This window comes from Thunnus maccoyii, chromosome 8, assembly GCF_910596095.1.
Source record: "Thunnus maccoyii chromosome 8, fThuMac1.1, whole genome shotgun sequence".
NCBI classification, from domain to species: domain Eukaryota; kingdom Metazoa; phylum Chordata; class Actinopteri; order Scombriformes; family Scombridae; genus Thunnus; species Thunnus maccoyii.
In genome coordinates, this window is record NC_056540.1 from 17,450,421 (window position 1) to 17,470,270 (window position 19,850).

Below are 19,850 nucleotides of genomic sequence, written 5' to 3' on the forward strand. Positions count from 1 at the left end.
TTTTATTTGAAAATCATTAGTGAACATGTTTAAAGATGACACTGAAAAGAGGGGAAAACATTTATTTAAAAAAACCATAATCATCGGAAAAATTTATTTCAAACCATCATGAGACACTATCATATTCTGGTTAATCAAACAATCATTCAGTATTACAAAGAGGGGGGTTTATGAAGAACAGGGGACAAAGACTCTGGCTCAGACTTCTTGAGTCTGGCCAGGCAGGAGGGATATTAACACATGATTTCAGTAAGAATCTAAAGCTTTGATCTTTGTTACTGACACTGTCCATCAAACAGACTGATGGACATGGCCAGCCTTTGTGCGAGGATACTCTCCAGGGTCTCTAAAGACATCCGCCTCACATCATAGCCCCGCACAAAGGCCTTCGCCCTGGGATTAACTGGCACAATCTCCTCTCCGCTGTTGCGGTCATTTCTCCCCACTGCTGCGTATGTGGGGAAAAATGGCTGCATAGACTCAGGAAGGTTGTCATTGTAAGATGGGCAGCAGTAAGCAGACCACATGTACTCAGGAACAGACACCCTCTTATTGATCCAGTGAGCTCCAGACTCATAAGGCAGGACCCCAGTGATCACGTACATAGGCCCTCTACAGAAGGCCTTGAATTTTCTTAACATATCATTTTCCAGTGAGTTCCAGGGGCCAGAGTTGGAGCCTGCCCGCTGAGGAACAATGTTTGTGAGGGTGAAGGTGGCTTCACGGTCTTCTTTTGTCTTCCGGTGCATGCTGGGATTGAGATGGCCTTTGGTGTAGTTGGAGTACTTATAGTCCTGACGCACTGCCTGGCTCTCAATCACATTCTGGTCGGCGGGGATGAAGAAAGATTTCATCTCCGGGCTGGCACGGGAAAATGCCAACTTAATAACCAAGAGAGAAGGAGATGTCACTTTTTGGGTGTATTTATACTTTGTGAATGGGTGTGTGACTGACCCACTCATGTAGTTTGTGAAATAAAAATGAAAAATAAACTGATGAAATGCAAATTCCCTTTTCTCTGTAATGATAATATGTGTGATAGCATTGTTCTTCTTACAGTTAGTAAGAAGCCACTTCTGCTTCTGTTTAAAGTTAAAGGCAAAAACCTCATATGCACCACACCAGCTACAATGACACTTCAATTAAATATCACTCCGTGTTACATCTGGTCTTGTTGCCTTAACACATAAACACAAATGTTCATTAGATCTACATGAGAATGTAGAATTTAGAACAAATAAAAGGATATTTTTGTGAAATCTTGTGAGTTACTACATTTAACTCTACCTTTAAACAATAATGCATTGATAGAAAAACAGTGGACCAAAGGTAGAGATAATTTATTGTAGAATTACCACAATCAAGAAAGAGCTTTGTCAGGACACTAGTTTTTCCCTATAAATCTATATAATTACAGAATATAATCATGTTCAAACACGTCATATCTGACAAAGTCTAATTCAACAGAGTTGTTGCATCACAAACGTTAATTACCTGTGGTTCATACATCCAAGTAGCGTTGGGTCGTTTGCCATCTGCAGGACTGAGTATGTACGCGGAGTATAATGGTGCACGATGCTGACGCTGATACAGGCTGGCAAAGCGGTACTGGTTTTTGTAGCGCTGGCATATTGGCTGATACACCTCTGCAGTGATACCCTGTGGTGGAGTTCTGTTGTAGAAGAAATCAAGGCACTGGGAGAAGTCTTTGCTGATCTCTCCGATGACCAGTCCACCAAACCAGGGCAGGAGAAGAAGCAGAGCTCCCGTGGAGAATTGCAGCGTCTTCCTTTGAGACATCCTACATAACAGAGCAGCAGGCTGTAAACAGAGAGAGAGAGAGACACACTGTTCCTTGTAGACGAAGTTCTAGAGTCTAATAAAAACCTAGATTTCCTTTGTGTCCATTCAGCGTCTGGAGTTATCACTGTCATTTCCTCTTATATATACTGACAGCAGGAACCCTGTGGGTGATGGTTTTAACACACCCACTAACCCCTTGTTTGCTGTCAAACTTCCCTTGTTCCCCTTTTTCCCCTTCTGGGAAACAAAAGCTTTGCATGTTCTTTATTGATCAATCAGCTGAGGCAGAGAACATCTTGTTTCAAGTCTTTAATTCTTTGGTGAGGGTCAAAAGGCTGCACTCCAAAACCTAAACTGACCCAAACCTTTATTTATTCCTTCTTTCTCATATCTATCACATCTAATTTTATGATCTTTTAAATCCAGAGAATCAGTTGAAACACGAGATATTTAGACTATCTTCATAAGAGGACAAAAAGCATGTAGTGAATGCTACAGGAACTGACAGTGCAGCTTCTGGTTGCTGGCTGTTGGAGAAGTTGTTGTTGTCTTGTTTATGTCCCCCCAAGGACCAGGCTTCTATGCTTTTAAGGACCACAGACCCCCTGAGGCATCAGGAATCACCAGAGACTGAGAGGTGTTGAAAACCCATGAGTACTTTGCATGATGCAAAGGTCAGAGCCTTTCTTGTATATCTCTCAACAAATGACTTTTCTTGCGAGTACTGACTCATGAGTATTTGCAATATGTAGTTTCGGTGTAGTCTTGTATTTACTGTGTCATCAAAACTCCCTTCATGGTAGGAACCGGAAAAAAAAAAATTGCCGGAAGTTATACAGCAAAAGCTCTCATATAGTACTTCCATTATTTCTCAACCGTAACTTTACAAAAAGTCTGCAGCTTCTTTATGTCATCCTTTGCTTGACCTGTTTGTGGGGGAAATCCTTGGTTTCAGTGGCTCTGCTCCAATTTGTCAAAAATGACGATTTTACTGTATTTATGAATTGTTGGATTGTCAAAAGGTCATAAATATGGGAGAAAACCAGAGTGATGTACACAGATAGATGAGAGATTTGAGACCATGATGTACCGTAGGGGTAGGTGGAGAGGTACGTTAGGTATGGATATAGTCTTGTTTTGAGTATTGATGCTATAGGATTGATACCAAAAAATGGGTCACATTCTGGGCTATTAAACAAACTCAGAGACCACCTTGTTAGTTCAAAGAATTACACGGAATTAACTTATTTGTTATTTACCTTTAAAAGTTGTCTTGTGTTTTAACGTACATGTGATTAAGTATATAAAAGAGGACAATAAAAATAAAAAGTGATGCTCGGCAAACCACTAAGTGGTGATGAAAATGTATTTGGAAACCTGCATATTTAGAATAATATTACATTAGCTGTTTATAATAATAAAATGTCTTATAGCTGTACTAATATCAGTGATTGTGGCCTTGATGTCAAATACCAAATTTCATGGTATTACCCACGATAAAAGTACCATTTTCTTTTTTTTGTGTGTTGTTAAGAAGCAAACTGGAGTTTAGACTAAGCCTCAACTATATCGAGGATATCGAGTTAGCTGTGCGACGTCTTGTGAGTGAATAAGGTCGTTTTAGATTAAAAATAAACTTAAATGGAAGACTGACCTCAACGCCCCCACCTCAGCTCTCTCTCAAAAGAAGTTTATATATTAAATATTTAGACTTTCAGTGTGATTTGTAAATACATGCAGCCAATAATGGTGTTTTCTGAACTAATTTATACTGTAAGTTCAATCATCTAGTAAAAAAATCATAAAATGAAGCATCAGCATGGTTTGTAGGTTGCAAAAACAAGCCTGAATGTAAATGTATTGCCTGATGAATGATTGCAGTATCTTTTCAGGAATAAAGGAAACACATGTGAATTTTGGCCATCCAGTGAGCCCTTAGAGACATGACACTCGACAGGTTGCTGACTGCAGGACAAACAAACTAATCATGCAGATCAGTTTAACTGGCCGGACTGTGAGTAATAACGCTGCATTTACAGTCACTGGTGACGAGTTGCCATCTGTGGGTGATCAGGAATTACCAGAGGAGTTTCAACGCAGAGGAGAGCTGCTGAGCTTGACTTACTGACTTATTGTGTGTCAGCTAGTTTCCATTCTTCTTCCCTCTTTTATTACTGACTCTGGCTTTAGGGTTTGTTTATATTGAACACCTTGCTCATTAATCTGAATGAAAAAGACATTAACCTTACTATTAATTTCCTGTTTTTATATACAGTATGTATTTTTAAATGTGAAAGAGGAGCTCCAACTCAATAATATCCCCCTGATGTGTACATTCATGTGTACATAAATCATTTATGGATTGCCAGATTGTGTCTGGTGTTTATCCCCTCCAGACTGACACTTTATTTGTCTTTGAAGCTCTTTAATTCATCAGAACGACTCTTCCAGTGGATCATTTGACCGCTCTTCTACTGGAAAAGGGCTGCAGAGCATCTGCACCAACATGTAATTGTTAACAACGTATTAACATTTGTAACTGCAGGTTTGGATTATTGAAAAAGCCTATTAGCTTATTAACATTTACAAATACAGATGACTATCTGTATCTGACTATATGTCTGATGAAAAACAGTGTGGAGTCTTATGTGAAGCAGAATTTATCCAAAAGATCTCTGTGCACAGTTACGTTCAGGTACATTACCAGTAGCTGTAGGTTTACTGATCTCCCTAAAGAGAAAAGATTGTTTGCTCTGTGGTTTAGGTGAGACTGAAGACAAAGTCAATTTTATGTTTTATTGTTCATTATATTATGATTTAAGGGCTACTCTATTTAGTAAAATGTCCTTAATTTCTGTTTTTTTTCTGAATGAACGGTTCTAAGAAACTCGAGCTGTGTTTCAGGAAGGGAACATTTTGTGTGGCTGATTTTATTTGTAGAGTCTGGTACAGGACATAAAGTTCTTTGTTGCAATGTGATGTTAGAAGTTTTGTTCTTGCCTAAGTCTGACTAATGTTGCACCACTGCACCTGTATATTGTTGTCTTGTAAGTCCATGTGGGCGAGAGACTTGTGTGACTGCCTGATTGACTACGTGAAATACAGATAGTAACTCTGCATTGGTAAAAACATTTATAATGGTGGTTATAAATATAAACTGATGGTTTGTTACCCTTTATAATGACTGGACTTTATTAATTACTGTTTATTACTTTATCAATAAGGTAACAGCCAGAAAGATTTTTCACAACCCAAGATCTGTTCTTATTATTTTTTTATGACTGGTCTATAAAACATAACCATTAATTAATCTATTGTCACAACTGATAAGCCCTTAATAAAGGGTGACTAAGCTAAAGGTAGCCTACATATATGTCTTGATCTGTGTTTGGCTGTCAGGCTGAGACTGTGCGCCTTGACTGGAGTCTCTCCAGCGGCGGCGCAGCGGCACTGAGCCTGTTGCTGCACGCCTTCCGCCTCTTTCGTAAAAACATCTGCCCCGCTGTCAGCTTCAGCTCAGACCACTCCCTCTCTCAGTCTGCACGGAAGACCAGTCTAGTCTTTACTTGTCACAGTGTTGCCGTTAGACGTTTCTTTTTCGGGACTATGTGCGCTGCCGAGAATGGCGGAGGCCTGCGCGCTTGACGAACTACAGTCGGAGCTCACCTGCCCGGTGTGTCTGGAGCTGTTCCGTGACCCGGTGATCCTCGAGTGCGGACATCACTTCTGCCAGGTTTGCATCATCCAGTGCTGGGAAGCCAAAGCGGACGAGCTGTCGAACTGCCCAAAGTGCAGAAAGTCGTGCGCCCGTAAACTTCGACCCAACTCGCTCCTGTGCAACGTCGTTGACAGTGTGCGTAGAGCCCGGACCATGGACGCAGCCGTGGGGACAATCGGGTATGACCCGGAAAGTGGTACGCTGGAGGAACCGGAGGAACGGGAGCCCGGGTCCAGCATGAGCAGTGTGGCCTCGTCCATCGGGCACTGGCCGCGCCTCGGTTTGGATATGTGCGAGGAGCATGAGGAGAAGCTGAAGCTTTACTGCGAGGACGACCAGCTGCCCATCTGTCTGGTGTGCGGCATGTCCCGGGACCACAAGACCCACAATGTCATACCCATTAACGAGGCTTTTGAAAACTACAAGGTACAACCAGGTTCACACAGACCATTTGAGACAATGTACTTGTAGATGACTATTAGTTATTGTTTGATCAATGTGATTCATTGCTTGAAGGATCACCCCACTTAGGTTTTTCCGTATCTTTCAAATATCTAATTAATTTGTGCTCTACATTATAATAACTGCAGTTATAAGATTATATGCGGGCTCATTTGACACTCCCCTTCTTGTCCCTGGAAGGAAGTGCACCAAACATTCCTAAAAGTCAAATCAAACCTACTCTATAATTTAAAAAGCAGCTTTTTTAACAGTTCTGGTTAACAATGAGGGCTTTCAGAGATCAGATGATGAGACATGAGAGTTATTTTAAAAGCAGACTTCTTGTTTGCCTTTGGGTACTTTGTGTTTTTAGAGGAATTCAGCAGGTCAGTGTGAGTTCTTGTAATTCCTGTACTCTTTCAACCTTTCTGTCAGTTTGTTTGGAGACTCGCTCTGAGAGGCCTCTCGGGGCAAGTCTGACACGTTTTACTGGCGCTGAATTCCTATTTAGTTTGAATTTGTGGGTCAGAGCCAGGGAAGGGTGGACATCATATGACTCCCATTAAAGTTGACTGTTGTTGTTCAGAGCGAGTCACCAATCGAATTAACTCTTGTTCGTTTAAGTGTAATCTTGTTTACAGAAACCATGTTTTATAAATGTTTTGCATGTGATCATTTATTTCTGCTGCCCAACCAACAGGACAAGCTGTCTGTCGCTCTGGAGAGGGTACAGCAGCAGACGGAGGAGGCCTCGCTCTTCCAAACACAGACCAATGAAAAGATCCTCCTCATTAAGGTATCAAGACGTGTGTGTGTGTGTGTGTTTGTTTGTATATCTGTGTGTATGGAGCATTGTGAAAGACAGGAATACCCTGAACGCCCCTCCTGGTCTTCTCAGTAGAACCAGAAAATCTGGTAGCTAGTTAATGTTCACCTGCGTTCCTCCACCTGTAGCTGTCTGACAGACGTGACTCGTCCGAATAAAGTCTTGTGTTGATGACACAGCAGCTTGTCACTCAGCGCTGTTTTAACGTGATGACTCTCATGTCTTGCAAAGGCAGTCATGCATCCTGAAATGGAATTATGAAAAGACAAACATTTATACATGTCATGTTTGTCTTTCCTGTCTTTCACAGGTGGACCACACACATGCACGCACGTACACGCACACACACACACACACACACATGTACAGGGTATATAAGTGTACAGTACAATAGCTCATGTCACACACCCTCACAGATAGAGATAACAGCTGACAAAGTATAGACTGGGTTGCTTTTTCCACCAAAGCAGCATTCAGCTCAAATTGTATGTGTGTGTGTGTGTCAAACAGAGATATGACTGTGGCATGTTTGTTGTGTTAGGGTGTTTCTGCTGCAGCAGATAAGTACACATATCTCTGCTATAGGCTACTACTTTTTACATTTTCTGGCCTGTCTGTCTGTCTCTGTGTGTATATTTCATTTGCCTGTGTGTCTGTCTGTTTGACCCAGTTTTATGTGCACATTCACAGATTTTCACTTCTTGATTTCACCGTCAGTATGACAGGATGTGGGTGAGAAAGGTTGAGAGGAAGTTGGTCAATTCTCGTTCTGCAAATTTCCTGTGTGTTTGTGTGTGTGTGTGTGTGTGTGTGTGGGTGGGTGTGTGTGTGTGTGTGTGTGTGTGTGTCTGTAAGTGCCTATTTTGTGTCATTTTACCTGCCTACCTGTCTATCTGCCATAGTCTGATGAATGGATACATGTTCTACATACACTGATAGAGGTAGTATCCTTATTCTTTATCAAACTGTAAAAAAAAACTAACTCTGTTAGTCCAGCATTGATTATGTCACTTATGTAAAAGTGCATCCTTATTAAGCTCAAAAGTTAGTTTAGTACTTAAAGTACTAAAAGTACAAAATACAGAAAACTGGCCCCAGTGTGTTATATATTATTAGATTATTACTGCTGAAGCTGTTGTAGTTGGTCGAGGTGGAGCAAGTTTTAACTACTTTATAGATGTTGATAGATGTTGGGTAGTTTAACCTATAATAATGCATCATATTTTATAAAACAATCATATGTCTTCCATGTAAAATCTCAATCTGTAAAGTGACCAGTAACTATAGCTGTCAGATAAATGTAGTGGAGTAAAAACTGTAATATTTTCCTCTGATTCAGGGCTGGAAGTACAACATGTTGTATTCTCTCTTATCTATCTTATTTGTCATTGTCTTTTATCTGTTTTGTCTACTTCTGATTAATTTTATTTTAAATCTATTTGATTTTATTACACTTTCATCATTTTTTAAAATTTCTTGTGTGCATTAGTCTCAAATTGTTTTACTGCTTACATTTGTTCTGTCTTAATATCTGTTTGTCAGTCATCTGTAAAGCATTTTGAATTGCACTAATCTGTACAAAAGGCCATATACAAATGAAGTTTGATTGATTTATAAAGTGGAAATACTTAAGTACAGCATAAGTACTGAAAATCTGTACGAAAGTGCAGTACTTGAGTAAACGTACTTAATCACATTCTACCACCGATTAGATAACATAAAAACATCAAGCCTAAACCGCTGGTTGATAGTGTTACTAAAACAGATAGCAACACTGCTGGGGCCCAGATCTGGCCTACACCCCACACTTTTGGCATTTTCTTTCTCCCCACATACTGGTGGAGTGATGGCACTTGGGCGGTCTGTTTCTCAAATCTGAGCCACAAGCAACCCCTGTGTTAATCAAGAACAAACCAGATAAACGAGAATTGGCCCACATCCAGAATACACATACATGAGAGCACTGCATCTTTACCAAAAATGGCCCACATTTAATTTGGGCCATTTTTGCTATTTTACATGTGGGCTATTTCAGGCTCACATCCTTTTTGTCTGGTCAGAAGACAGCCAGCAGTTCCATATCATTGCCTGAAGTGGCCCACTTCCGTATGCTATCGGGGAAGTGCAGATGAACCTTCCATTTTTAACCCTTGTTGTGTTTTTTTTTTATTTTTGTGTACAACTGTATAAATGTAGAAAACGCAAAGTATCTCCAAGAAACTAACAGAATAAAAACTTCATGTTTACAGCAGGAGACTTCAGGTTTTGTTGTCAGTCCCTCATAAATTGCCATTTTGCACTGAGATTCAACATTCTCCATTCTTGCCGGTTACAGAGGTGTAACATATTTTCAATTTTCCTACAAACAGAGCGGCAAATCAGGGAAACTCTCCTCTCTTTTTCTCAGGAGCGAGCAGGAGATCTGGAGGAGCTGGTCACTGCAGAGTTCAGCCGTCTGAGGGAGTTCCTTCTGGAGGAGGAGGAGCGCATAAAGGAGAAACTGCAGAAACAGAAAGTGGAGAAGCTCAACCAGCTGGAGGAGGCACTCACTGAAGCCACGGAGCAAATTAGCCAACTGGAAAGTACGGCTGATCAGCTCCGCCTCAAACTGAGGGAAGAAGAAAACCCAGAGCAACTGAAAGTAAGAGAAGAGGGAGGAGAGGAGGGCCAGATATTTAATTGTATACAAGATGATCTATTGTGTAGCATTGTTCTATTAATGTAGATACATTAAAATAAAGAGAAAAATAAGTATCAATTAAATGAAGAAAATATGTGAACAAATGAAGAATATCTGCATGTTGCAGCAGAGACGAGAGTGATTTGTAATCACAGGCCTGTTTTCATTTTCTCTGTTTCAGGGAATTAAAGATTTCATTGGAGGGTGAGTGTCATCTTGATCATATCTCCTTTCAGCATGACTGTTGTGACTTCTGATTGAGTCATTTCATTTCTAGGTCATCTCATAACTGTTCTGAATCAAATATCTCAAGTCAAATGTCCTTTTTGTTATGTAATTAACTGTACGTCCTGTTCAAACAGGATGTTGGGGCATTATTGTGGATTAGTGAATCATGTGTACACATTGTAGTGCCAACTTTGTTTGTTTCTCAGACAGTAAACAGACTTTCTTTACCACCTGTAATACAGATGATTTATTTTTAGATTACAATCTCTTTCTCACTCTCCTTTCCAGGGCTGAGAGCTTGTTTGAGCGCCCTCCAGAGGTGGGTGTGGATCTGCAGTCTGGAGAGTTCCTGGGACCTCTGCAGTACAGGACCTGGAGGAAAATGAGCTCAATTTTTCAGCCAGGTATTAAGACAAATACACACACATGGCATGAACACACATCACCACACTAGTATTAGAGTTGCACTTCAAAAACATTGGGGGACTCTCAAGAGAATGGTCAAAATTGATGCAGCTCCAAAACCACTGGATCCTTCAATTCCCATAATGCAGCTCAGTAGCTTGTTTTGTTTGACCCTCCTCATCTTTCAAACTCCACACCCCCAGTTTCTAACACAGGCTTTCTGTTGAAAATTTGTAGTCCTCAAGCCAAAGCCGGCACACCTTGGTGTTGTAACTGGAGTTATTTTCTCAGTCTTAACAAAACTCCTCCAGAAAGACATTATTTGTCCGTTTCACAGGCTGTTTAGTTCTTCCTTGACTAGCACAATGACTTTGACATGTGAAATCAGAGGTGTGCCCCTTTAAAAACAAGTTGGTTATGTCTACAAAAGCAATTTTTGTGTTTTGCAACTTTTGTGCAGTCTTGTATCAACCTGCTCTATCTGATAAGATGCACAACCGTGTGTTTTAAACATGACCGTGTTGGCTTCCTGAGCAGACACCAGGTGTTTCTGAAGAGTGTAAATAAAGCCACTGACATGCTGTCAAAAGTGTTACGGATGATTTAACGAGCGATAAGAAGACTGGATCTCTAATGACTCTCTGGTTAGAGTTTTCTATCTTGACGCAGTACATCATCTATATTTCATTTGGATCCATGTAGCTGATGCTCTTATCTAGCTCGTCTTACACTAATTGAGCAGGTAGGCATTCGATGTCTTACTGAAGGTCACTGTCAAGGAGTCTTCACTCTTTGTAAACTCACATTTGTTGTTGTCTATCTTTTTTTGCCCTCTCAGCTGTGACAGCAGTGTTCCTCGACCCGGACACAGCCTACCCCTGCCTCTGGGTGTCCCAGTGTTGTACCAGTGTCCAGGTGGGCAAAATCCAGCCCAACCTGCCCAACAACCCAGAGCGTTTCACCCGCTACAACATCGTTCTAGGCTCTGAAGCCTTCTCCTCAGGCAGACACTACTGGGAGGTGGAGGTGGGCTCCAAGACAGCGTGGGGTCTGGGTGTGGCCCTAGCCTCTGTCAACAGGAAGGAGGAGATCAGCCTCTGCCCAGATGATGGTTTCTGGACAATGGTGCTGAGGGACAACGGAAATGGCACCAGTGAGTACGAAGCGTGCACCGACTCAGAGGAGAGCTTGTTATATCCCCCCAAACCCCCCAGGAGGGTGGGGGTCTTTCTAGACTATGGTCGTGGTGAAGTATCCTTTTATGATGCTGGAGACATGAGTCACCTCTTCACCTTCTATGACGCGAATTTCAAAGAGCCTGTTTTCCCGTACTTCAACCCCTGGCCGATTATCAACGGATACAACTGGGAGCCGCTCACCATAGTAACACCACACTGGAGGTAGACGTCCCTTTTATACTGACGCTTGCCATCAGCTGGTTCAGATTGAAATCAGCAGCTAATAACTGTGCAGCGGAACTCAGTTGGACTCTCTCATGAGCCTTCACAGCATTAACTGTTTGTCTTGAAAGTGTTTTCTATATAAAGTACATGTTGATGATAAACAGGTAACCCTGTTACATTCCTGTAAAGCTAGACAGAAGATAAAACTACTTGATCAAAGACAAACGACACTTTAAAGGACATGGCTGATGATATATTGTATTGTTCTTATTGCCAAAAATCCCATGAAAAGACCAAAACCAACAATTAACTGATTCTGCCAACAAGTTTTGTCTGTTTAGCCAAAACCTGATAAATCTTATTCCTCCATTGTTGTCCTAAAACAAAAAAAACAATTTAACAACATACAGTTGTAGTGGGTGACATGTTTTTTTGTTGCCACTAATGCAGCACTTTAGTTTATTCACAGTCTCACATACACCGTCCAGCTGCTGTAAATACTCACTAGTGCATCAAATGTGTATTAATCCGCGCCTGAAAGTAGTCCCAAACAAAGGCTCTATTTCCTATTATTTGAAAAATGTTACCTAAAACCTAGAGTGCCCAGCTGTTTGAGAAAATTCCTCAATCTTTTTAAAACATTTGATTATTTGTGACCCGTTTTTAAAGACTTAAACCTTGAGTAGAAATTAATGGGTTTTTGGGCTGAGCGCCAAATAAGTATTGAGAGACGAACATGTTGTTGGTTTTGGTCTTTTCATGGGATGTGTTAACAATAAGAAAAACATTGATTGACACCAGTTCCAAGATTTTGTATTAGTTCTGAATTCACTGGAAAAGGAGTAAGGCACATTGCTTACTAGAAATGTAAAAAAAACAAAACAACAACTTCATTTGGAGAGTTGGAGCAGAAACACCTTTGGATTTTATTAATTTTATTGCAATATCTTACAATGTGTTTTGTAACAACATCTAACAATATAACAACATTATGTATTTTTCACTGTTTTTGTATGTCCTACCCTGGTATTCTAATGATATGTTCGTCTAAAACAGAGACATGTATGGTAGATTTACAGGTGCAGTGTGTGGGATTTAGTGGCATCTAGTGGTGAGGTTTTTCAACAAACTGAATAACACCCACACTAACCCCCCCTGCCCTACCCCTCTTCCAAGCATGTAGAAGGCCCTCTCTAGAGCCAGTGTTTGGTTTGTCTGTTCTGGGGTACTGTAACATGGTGGTGCAACATGGTGGGCTCCATGGAAGAGGACCTGCTCCCTATGTAGATTTAAAAGGCTTATTCTAAGGTAAAGAAAAAAATTCTGATTTTCAGTCGATATACATTAATTAAAACATACATTCTACACACTGCACCTTTAACACAAGTAATTACGACTTATGATGAAATTTTCCCTTGACCACCAAATTTGTTCCTCATGACTCTTTAAAATTTGGTTTTAATATATTTTCCATGTGAGCTTCCAAGTCCAGATCAGAGTAAACACTGTAGATATTTGAGATTTTAATAATATGATTAAATTTCCCACTGAGGTTGGTTTTTTTTCCATCAGATGGTGCCCAAAACCAACTTTGAAAGCAGAATTACTCTGCTCTCCAGTGGTCCTCATAACAGGACTCTGGGCTTTTATAAACTATATTTATGGAAGAGTTCTTCTCAATAACTGCTGAAGAATTATTTATCACCAGTTTTTCTGCTGTAGCTGGTACACTAATAAACCAAAGATCCACTGAGGCACCTGAGTTAACCGTTGCTGTGGTCTCACATACCTGCACAGATGTGGAAACAATGTGATCTAGTGTGGCAAACACCTTTGTGGAGCTGATGATGTTAATTTTTTTTTATGTTGATGAACAAACTTGACAATATAATGCAAAGAAGCACAACAGCACCAGACACTACAGGCACTACAGAGTTGCAGTAACATCCTCTTTGACAACAAAAACTGAACGTTCAATTTATGGTATTGCATCCAGTGGCTGTAAGTATCTGTTTTCAAGATAATTGATTAGATGTCACCCAAGTGTTTGATCTTTGTGTTTACCTGTTAGGGATATGTCAGTGTTTCTATTTCAGTTAAGCAAGGTTAATGAGTTCTTTCATGCCAATTGAACAATCTGGTAACCTGTCACTTGTAGTACGGACAAATAAATAATGAGAATTAGTCTGACCCATATAAAATTATCTGTGTCTGTTTAATCTCTCTGCGTCAACTGTCGATACATTAACCATAGAATGGTCTTAAGGCTTTACCTGTCAGGGTTGTGACCAGTGCAACCCTCTTCTCCTGTAACTGTCCTGATCTGTAATTAGATATTATTGGAGCCTTGTACACATGCAGTAACACAAGCCTTCACTTCTACATTACTGCCCAGCCACCACTCCTTCTGTCATTCATCCCCGTCTTTGTTCGGTTTAAGTGAAGGTCAAGGTGATAAGAGATGAAAGTGGTTCTCCAAAAGTAAGAAAAGTTTTTGTCTTTTTACACTTTCTGTCTGAAAGTTCTGCTTCATTCCACCCCTCATCTTTCTTTTCATCTCGTTCATGCATCCATTATCTTTCCCTCTTCTCAGATGACAGATCTCTTCCCAAAATACAACCCCTATTTTTAACCCTCGGTGCGTGTAACTCTTTTCTGTAATGGATCTCTTTTCTGCCTTCGCTCAAGAATTTGCCGCTCCCCTCCCCATCAATAATCAATGAGGAGAGGGATGGCGAGAGAGGCTGAAGGAAGATGGAGAGGGTGAGCGACTGAAAGACGGGAGTTGAAGTGATAAATGGAAACCTCATTAGAAACTGGAGAGAAGTCAGCCTATACATTATCCCGTAGTTTGGGGAATATACATTATCGGCGTGTGTTTCAGTTTGACAAATGTTTGATGCAGGCTAAAAGGAGATGCAGAGAAGGAAAGGAGGAGGGAGAGGGATGGAGGGAGATTTCAAGGGAGGCGGTTGAGGGCAAAATAAGTGAGAAAAAACATTGATAGGACATTTTTATTCATAAAGAGTTAGACAAAAGCCACAAAGCTATACAGCTTTTTTTAAAAGAGCTGAACAGCACAACAATATGTTAATATGTTTACACGCTTCTGTTCATTTACGTCTAAAAATACAGGTCACTGGTGATTTGTTATGTTCACCTGTGTGTGCATGTGTGTGTACTCAGCCATGATTGTTGTACAGGATTATGCACGCAGGACAACGTTGAGGTGATCTGTTATAGCTAAACAAAAGTCTTTCATCTTCACATAGCTGCTGCTGTGTTTGTTGTATCCCTCCCTCTCTATCTCTCTCCCTCTCTGTGTTGCTAAATGAATAGCTGACCTGTGCACCTCGAAAAAGAATCCAATTTGTGTAACAACAAAGGCTCCTGATATGACAGGGGATTGAGGGCGGATAGATTGAGAGAGACAGGGAAAAGGAGAAGCAATGAGGATTACTGTCAGAGTGAAATGGTGGTGACAAGAAAGAGGCAAAGACAAGATGAGGGTGATTCTGAGAAAAAATAAAGATAAGGAGGGAGAAGGTGAGTGAAAGAGGCCAGGAAAACATAACAGAAAAACACAAGATATTTATTAGGAGGTGGAGGAGCAAAAACACATTTCATGAAAGGATATAAACACTGATGACAAGGAGGGTAGTTGAGACAAAGTGCCTTGGCAACAGGAGGAATGTTTACCTGCAATTAAGAGGAAAAGGCGGAAAAAGGGGAGGAAGAGAACGAGGGAGAGAGAGGTCGACGTGTCACAGGTAGATAGTGTGAGAGAGGTAAAGTGTAGGAGGTATAGAGTGTCACCTAAAGGACCAAGAGGTAGCGAGCAGGGGGGCAGAGCTGCAGGAACTCCCAGAGCCTCAACAACAGCTGATGATAAAAACCTCCTGACCTGCACACACAAAGAGGGAAGATATGGACAGAAGCAGGGTGCAACACTGAGGAAAACAACTGGAGGAAATAACTTTAATTATTACAGGACAGAGAGGAGGAAATAGAAAAACATTTGAGGTTATATTTTTCCTGAAATTCCTTGATTAATTCTCTATCTCTCTTTTTTTTTTTTTTTTATTACCTGGATCGAAAAAAGATTGCCACTGTATCAACAACGGAGCTGATATTTCGAGCAATTTTTGAGGGAAATTGATAAGTCTAAGGACCTCTTTAGCTGAGTCTGTGGTGGATTTTCACACATAGAATAAGAGAAAAACACAAGAGAGGAGAACAGGGAAGAGGAAAGAGAGAGGGTGAGGGAGGGGGAGGTAGAGCGAGCGAGGGAGAGAGAGAGTGTGTGAGCCTGTGACACCAAGATGTTCATGATCATTCGAGAGTTGCCCGCCGGAGGAGGCGGTGCTGCTGGAGCGATGAGCGTGCCACAGGAGAGGTCTGCAAAACAGGTGTGTGTAAATATGGGTTTATATATATATATATATATATATATATATATATATATATATATATATATATATATAGTTAAGTATTTATGTGTGAAATTATCTCTGTCTGTCCTTATAAATTCTTACGCTTTTCTGTGTGAATATATGCAACTGTTTTATTATAAGTAGATTTGAGTGGCAAACAAAAGTTGAATTAATTTTGTTTTACATGAAATTAATGATGTAATATATTGAAGATAACTTAAATATTTGCTGTACAGGGAAAAATATGTGTCTCCATGTTTGGTAAATTTTGAAGTTTTCAGATAAAGTGAATTACTATAAATGCTCCTTTATATGTCTATGTGTTTCGCTCCAAATTGCCACTGAATTATCCAAGAAAATTAATTATATGAAGCCTAAAAAATACAGATTTTCTTATTTTTATGAAATTTGACATTCTGGTGATACACGATTTTAATAACAATGCTATGCATTTGGCATGTTCATGAATAAGTTTAATTTATTTATATGTCACGGTTCTAGATCAGCTGTAACAAAGTGCTTCACAATACAAGACAATAAGATTTTAAATGGTCAGATGTCTTAAATCTTCTGATTGCAGTAACACTGAATTCTCAAGTTTTCAAAAAGTGTGTTTGTGTGAACGCATTTGAACTATTTGTCACCATGTTTTGCATCTGTACGTCAGAAATAAGGTTTGAACACAGACTTCACCAGTCTGACCTCAGTTCCTCAAACCCTCTGTCCCCCCACCTACAGGTGCAGGCCTCCATCAAGAAGAAGGTGGGGAAGCAGAAGAAGAGAACCAATGACAATGTAATGCTTGACGGAGACATCCAAACCGCCGCACAGCAGCCCCCTCGCCATCAGAGACCCGTCCAGATCCCCCAGACGACCGCGGCTGCTGAGGACAGAGAGGCGCTGGAGGAGAAGCTGGAGGAGATGATGGAGGGACCGCAGAGGAAAAAGAAGGAGAGAGAGAAGGAGGTGGAGCCCGTAGACCTGCTGCCCATAGTGGACTCTGTGTTTGGACAGGTAGGAACCATCTGCTGCAATGTGTGTGTGTGTACTCATGCTGTTGGGACTTGAGAGTGTGTGTATCTGTGTGTGCATGCTTGTGTGCATGTGAGTTTCTGCCACTTCTGCCACTCTGTGTGTGTACCCATGTGTGTGTGTGTTTCATGTCCACCCATGTGCTGCTGCATCAAGTTTTCTGGCTGATTGAATGTCTCGTCAACGGCTTGATTGAAACCCTAAGCCTCCAATTCAAATTTAAAGCCCGGCTGTGTCTCAGTTTTCCTAAATAAGCCGTGTCTCCCACACACTCCTGACCTCTTTGAGGGCATAAAGCTGCCTTCAAGGCAGTGACACAAACGTTAACCATTTTGCCTTCTTCGTTTAACCCCAAATCCTTTCTGGAAATGGCGAGAGCAGCAAAGCGAAAGCTGAAGCTAAGGATGGAAATAGCGTGTGTTTGAGAGGATTTAAGCTCCTTTACTTTGGGAAACATTACGAAAGTTTAATCCGTAACAGATACGGCCATAGTCAGCCAGAGATGTGATGAATACCCTATCTCTGCTGCCATTGTATCAGCTTGGTATCGCATCACATCCCATCACTCACATGGTAAAGCAGTGATACATGACACGGCACGGTAGGCTACAGCATTACAGCATCTGTCACCCCGGGGTTAGACATGTAGGATTGTGGTGTGAGAAAGTGTTTTTGTGTGTGTATAAAAATAAAATCAAAAGAGATTAAGTTAGAGCTTCGCTCTCTCTCCCTGATACTTACCTCAGCATGGCTCGTGAGTCATTCTGGATTTCTTCTGATATGAGGAAAGAGTCACATCCACCTGCTCACGTCAGCAAACTCTGGAGGGAGTGATGATGAACAGGGCTGAGGTTAGAAACAGGAAATCAATATATTTAAAAAAAAGTGATGTCTGTGGTGATGTAAGTTATCCAAAATAAGAGAAAACAACTGAGTGAGTGGGAGCAAGGACGCAGAATCTGGAGGGAAGAGGAGAGAAGCAGTTCTGACTACATTATTAGAAGATTGATTTTTTCTTCATTGCACTGTTTGGCCATTCTGACAACTAGTGCATTGTAGCATGAAACTAACATACGAGCATGTGATGTTCCCAGAGACCTTCAACCCCCACATACTGAGCTGAAATCAAACAGATGGAGCTTGTAGAAAGGCTCACACAAACTCATTATCTTCTTAAAGATTTCATAAATTGAGTTACACACATTATATAATAACCACGTATACATTTGTAATTTCCTAAATATTTCCTAATATTTTCCAAGGAAGTTTCCTAGAAATAACTATATAATTTGGCACCTCTTTTAGTTAGGTTTTTAGCGATGGTGGAAAGTAACTAATTATTTTCACTCAATAAGGTACTTAAGTAAAAATACCTTCATAAAAATGATCTCTATTCAATTTTGCTTTATACTCCACAACATTTTGAAAGAAAATATTGTACTTTTAATTGCTACAGTTAGTTTACAGATGAAGACAGATTCATGTATCAATAATAGTAATCTAATAATATAAGTAGTGAGTATTTTACTTGAGAAATTTTAAGTAATCTTCTGCCCTCATGATTGACTGTGAAAACAGCGATACAAATCACAAAGACAGAAAGACGATACCATGAACAAGTCAGACCAAACATTAGCAACACTTTAGCAGACAGCTAGTATAGCGGCTAGCTTGGTTAGCAGTACACTAATCATAGAAAAACTAACAAATCAACAATTACAAAACAGCGGTGATGAAAAGAATACCTACAAATAACGCTTTAACGAGGACATTTGCAGAGCAGATAAAAGATGCCTGTCAATATTTGCTGGGACACAGATCTGACAAAATGGCGGACAGAACAATGTCAGTTAAGCTGCAGCTGCTGTAGAACTCTGCCAGCAGGGGTTGCTACTAGCAACAGAATGCTAAGTACATTTTGTTGCTTCTAGCAACAGAATGTTCAGCTGAAAAAAACCTACTGCTTGTGGCAGAACAAGTACAATTTGTTGCTGGTATCTCTTTACTTTGAATCAAATATTATCTTTAATGCAGTGCTTGTAAAGGTGTGTTCAGAAAGTGTGAGTTTGACCGCTGCCTAATATTAGCTACTTTAGCTTAATTATGCTAACACATCAGGTAACATTATCAAGTAAGTTACTGAAATACTGCGATAATAATCCAGCTCAGTGCAAGTCCCGAAGCCAGGGAGAGCAGCAGGTGAGCCAAATGTCAATCACAGCTGACAATCAATGCTGAAACAGCAGACATCAAATTTAGCGATTGAGACCATAATGACTCATTGAAAAAAACTATTGACTTAGTATTTCTGGAGAGAAGTTGACATTGCACTTTATAGTACTTCTGCAATGACTTCCGCCTCAAGCCCTGGTAGAAACTACTTCTTTCTGTTATTTCTCTCCAGTCTGTCTCCTTTCTTCTTTCATTCTAATTTGCACCTAATCATGTCTTTTCATTGACTTTGTATGTAATCGTGCCATGTCTAAAATTCGCTTCGCATTCTGTTTTAACACACAATAATATTATTTTAAATGGGGGAGAGTAAAGAATCTAAGTACTGCTTCCTCGACCACACTTTAGTTTATAAGTTGATTTCCAGAAGAACTTTCCTCAAAGAAGCTCTCAATTTAAATCCAATTAAAATTCATTATAAATTTTATTATTGCTAACTTTATTCTCCTTATGCCTAAATGTTGAATTATACTGCATGCTTGCCTGAGAACTAATTTCACATTTTTGCATGTTCAGCTGACCTGCTGTTTACTGTCTAAAAGACTCTCCAGGTTAAATTAGCTTTTCATTAGAACGAATTAACTGCAAATGTACCAGTTGAACACTGTGTCTAAAGTATTTTACCTATAATTAGCATCAAAACACACAG

The 19,850-nt window shown here is 40.3% G+C and overlaps 3 protein-coding genes and 1 long non-coding RNA gene across 13 annotated transcripts in view; 2 read left to right on the forward strand and 2 right to left on the reverse strand.

Moving 5' to 3' along the window:
• LOC121901780 (endonuclease domain-containing 1 protein-like) lies at positions 1 to 9,224 on the reverse strand. Of its 7 annotated transcripts, none has more exons than XM_042418740.1 (4): positions 9,152 to 9,224; positions 6,897 to 7,032; positions 1,495 to 1,801; positions 1 to 881 (listed from the first exon to the last, which is right to left on the reverse strand). In XM_042418740.1, the coding sequence occupies exons 2-4, from the start codon at positions 7,025 to 7,027 to the stop codon at positions 276 to 278; spliced, it is 1,044 nt and encodes a 347-aa protein (XP_042274674.1). In that variant the 5' UTR covers positions 7,028 to 7,032; positions 9,152 to 9,224; the 3' UTR covers positions 1 to 275. The 7 variants fall into 7 exon arrangements, with proteins under 7 accessions (XP_042274674.1, XP_042274673.1, XP_042274675.1 ...); XM_042418739.1 differs by lacking the exon at positions 9,152 to 9,224 and adding an exon at positions 9,036 to 9,101; XM_042418741.1 differs by lacking the exon at positions 9,152 to 9,224 and adding an exon at positions 7,674 to 8,231.
• On the forward strand, positions 5,251 to 12,738 carry LOC121901779 (zinc-binding protein A33-like). Its single transcript, XM_042418737.1, has 6 exons — positions 5,251 to 5,947; positions 6,663 to 6,758; positions 9,196 to 9,429; positions 9,650 to 9,672; positions 9,985 to 10,100; positions 10,940 to 12,738. Exons 1-6 carry the CDS (start codon positions 5,426 to 5,428, stop codon positions 11,503 to 11,505), a joined length of 1,557 nt encoding a protein of 518 aa, XP_042274671.1. The 5' UTR covers positions 5,251 to 5,425; the 3' UTR covers positions 11,506 to 12,738.
• LOC121901783 lies at positions 9,339 to 18,855 on the reverse strand. Of its 2 annotated transcripts, none has more exons than XR_006097395.1 (4): positions 18,719 to 18,855; positions 17,711 to 17,790; positions 9,973 to 10,068; positions 9,339 to 9,423 (listed from the first exon to the last, which is right to left on the reverse strand). It is a non-coding gene; the product is annotated as an uncharacterized LOC121901783 (long non-coding RNA). The 2 variants fall into 2 exon arrangements; XR_006097396.1 differs by lacking the exons at positions 9,339 to 9,423; positions 9,973 to 10,068 and adding exons at positions 11,152 to 11,229; positions 15,321 to 15,408.
• The window catches only part of LOC121901782 (calcium-binding protein 2-like), a 15,562-nt gene continuing 11,049 nt past the window's right edge, over positions 15,338 to 19,850 (forward strand). The window contains exons 1-2 of one of the 3 annotated variants that reach the window (XM_042418747.1): positions 15,338 to 15,913; positions 16,676 to 16,951. In XM_042418747.1, coding sequence (XP_042274681.1) covers positions 15,827 to 15,913; positions 16,676 to 16,951 — 363 coding nt within the window. In that variant the 5' untranslated portion in view covers positions 15,338 to 15,826. Of the gene's footprint in view, positions 15,914 to 16,012; positions 16,952 to 18,946; positions 19,169 to 19,850 lie in introns of those variants that run through there. The other 2 variants (XM_042418746.1, XM_042418748.1) reach the window with 2 other exon arrangements.

Coding starts and splice junctions, on each gene's coding strand:
- LOC121901780 (XM_042418738.1), bottom strand. CDS start 7,069: ATGTATAAATGTTTGTCTTTTCATAATTCCATTTCAGGATGCATGACT. Junction 1,802..6,896: donor CTACAGGTGGAGGAACGCAG/GTGAACATTAAC, acceptor TCTGTTATGTAG/GATGTCTCAAAGGAAGACGC. Junction 882..1,494: donor CTTGGATGTATGAACCACAG/GTAATTAACGTT, acceptor TTGGTTATTAAG/TTGGCATTTTCCCGTGCCAG.
- LOC121901779 (XM_042418737.1), top strand. CDS start 5,426: ATGGCGGAGGCCTGCGCGCTTGACGAACTACAGTCGGAGCTCACCTGC. Junction 6,759..9,195: donor AAAAGATCCTCCTCATTAAG/GTATCAAGACGT, acceptor TCTTTTTCTCAG/GAGCGAGCAGGAGATCTGGA. Junction 9,673..9,984: donor ATTAAAGATTTCATTGGAGG/GTGAGTGTCATC, acceptor TCTCCTTTCCAG/GGCTGAGAGCTTGTTTGAGC.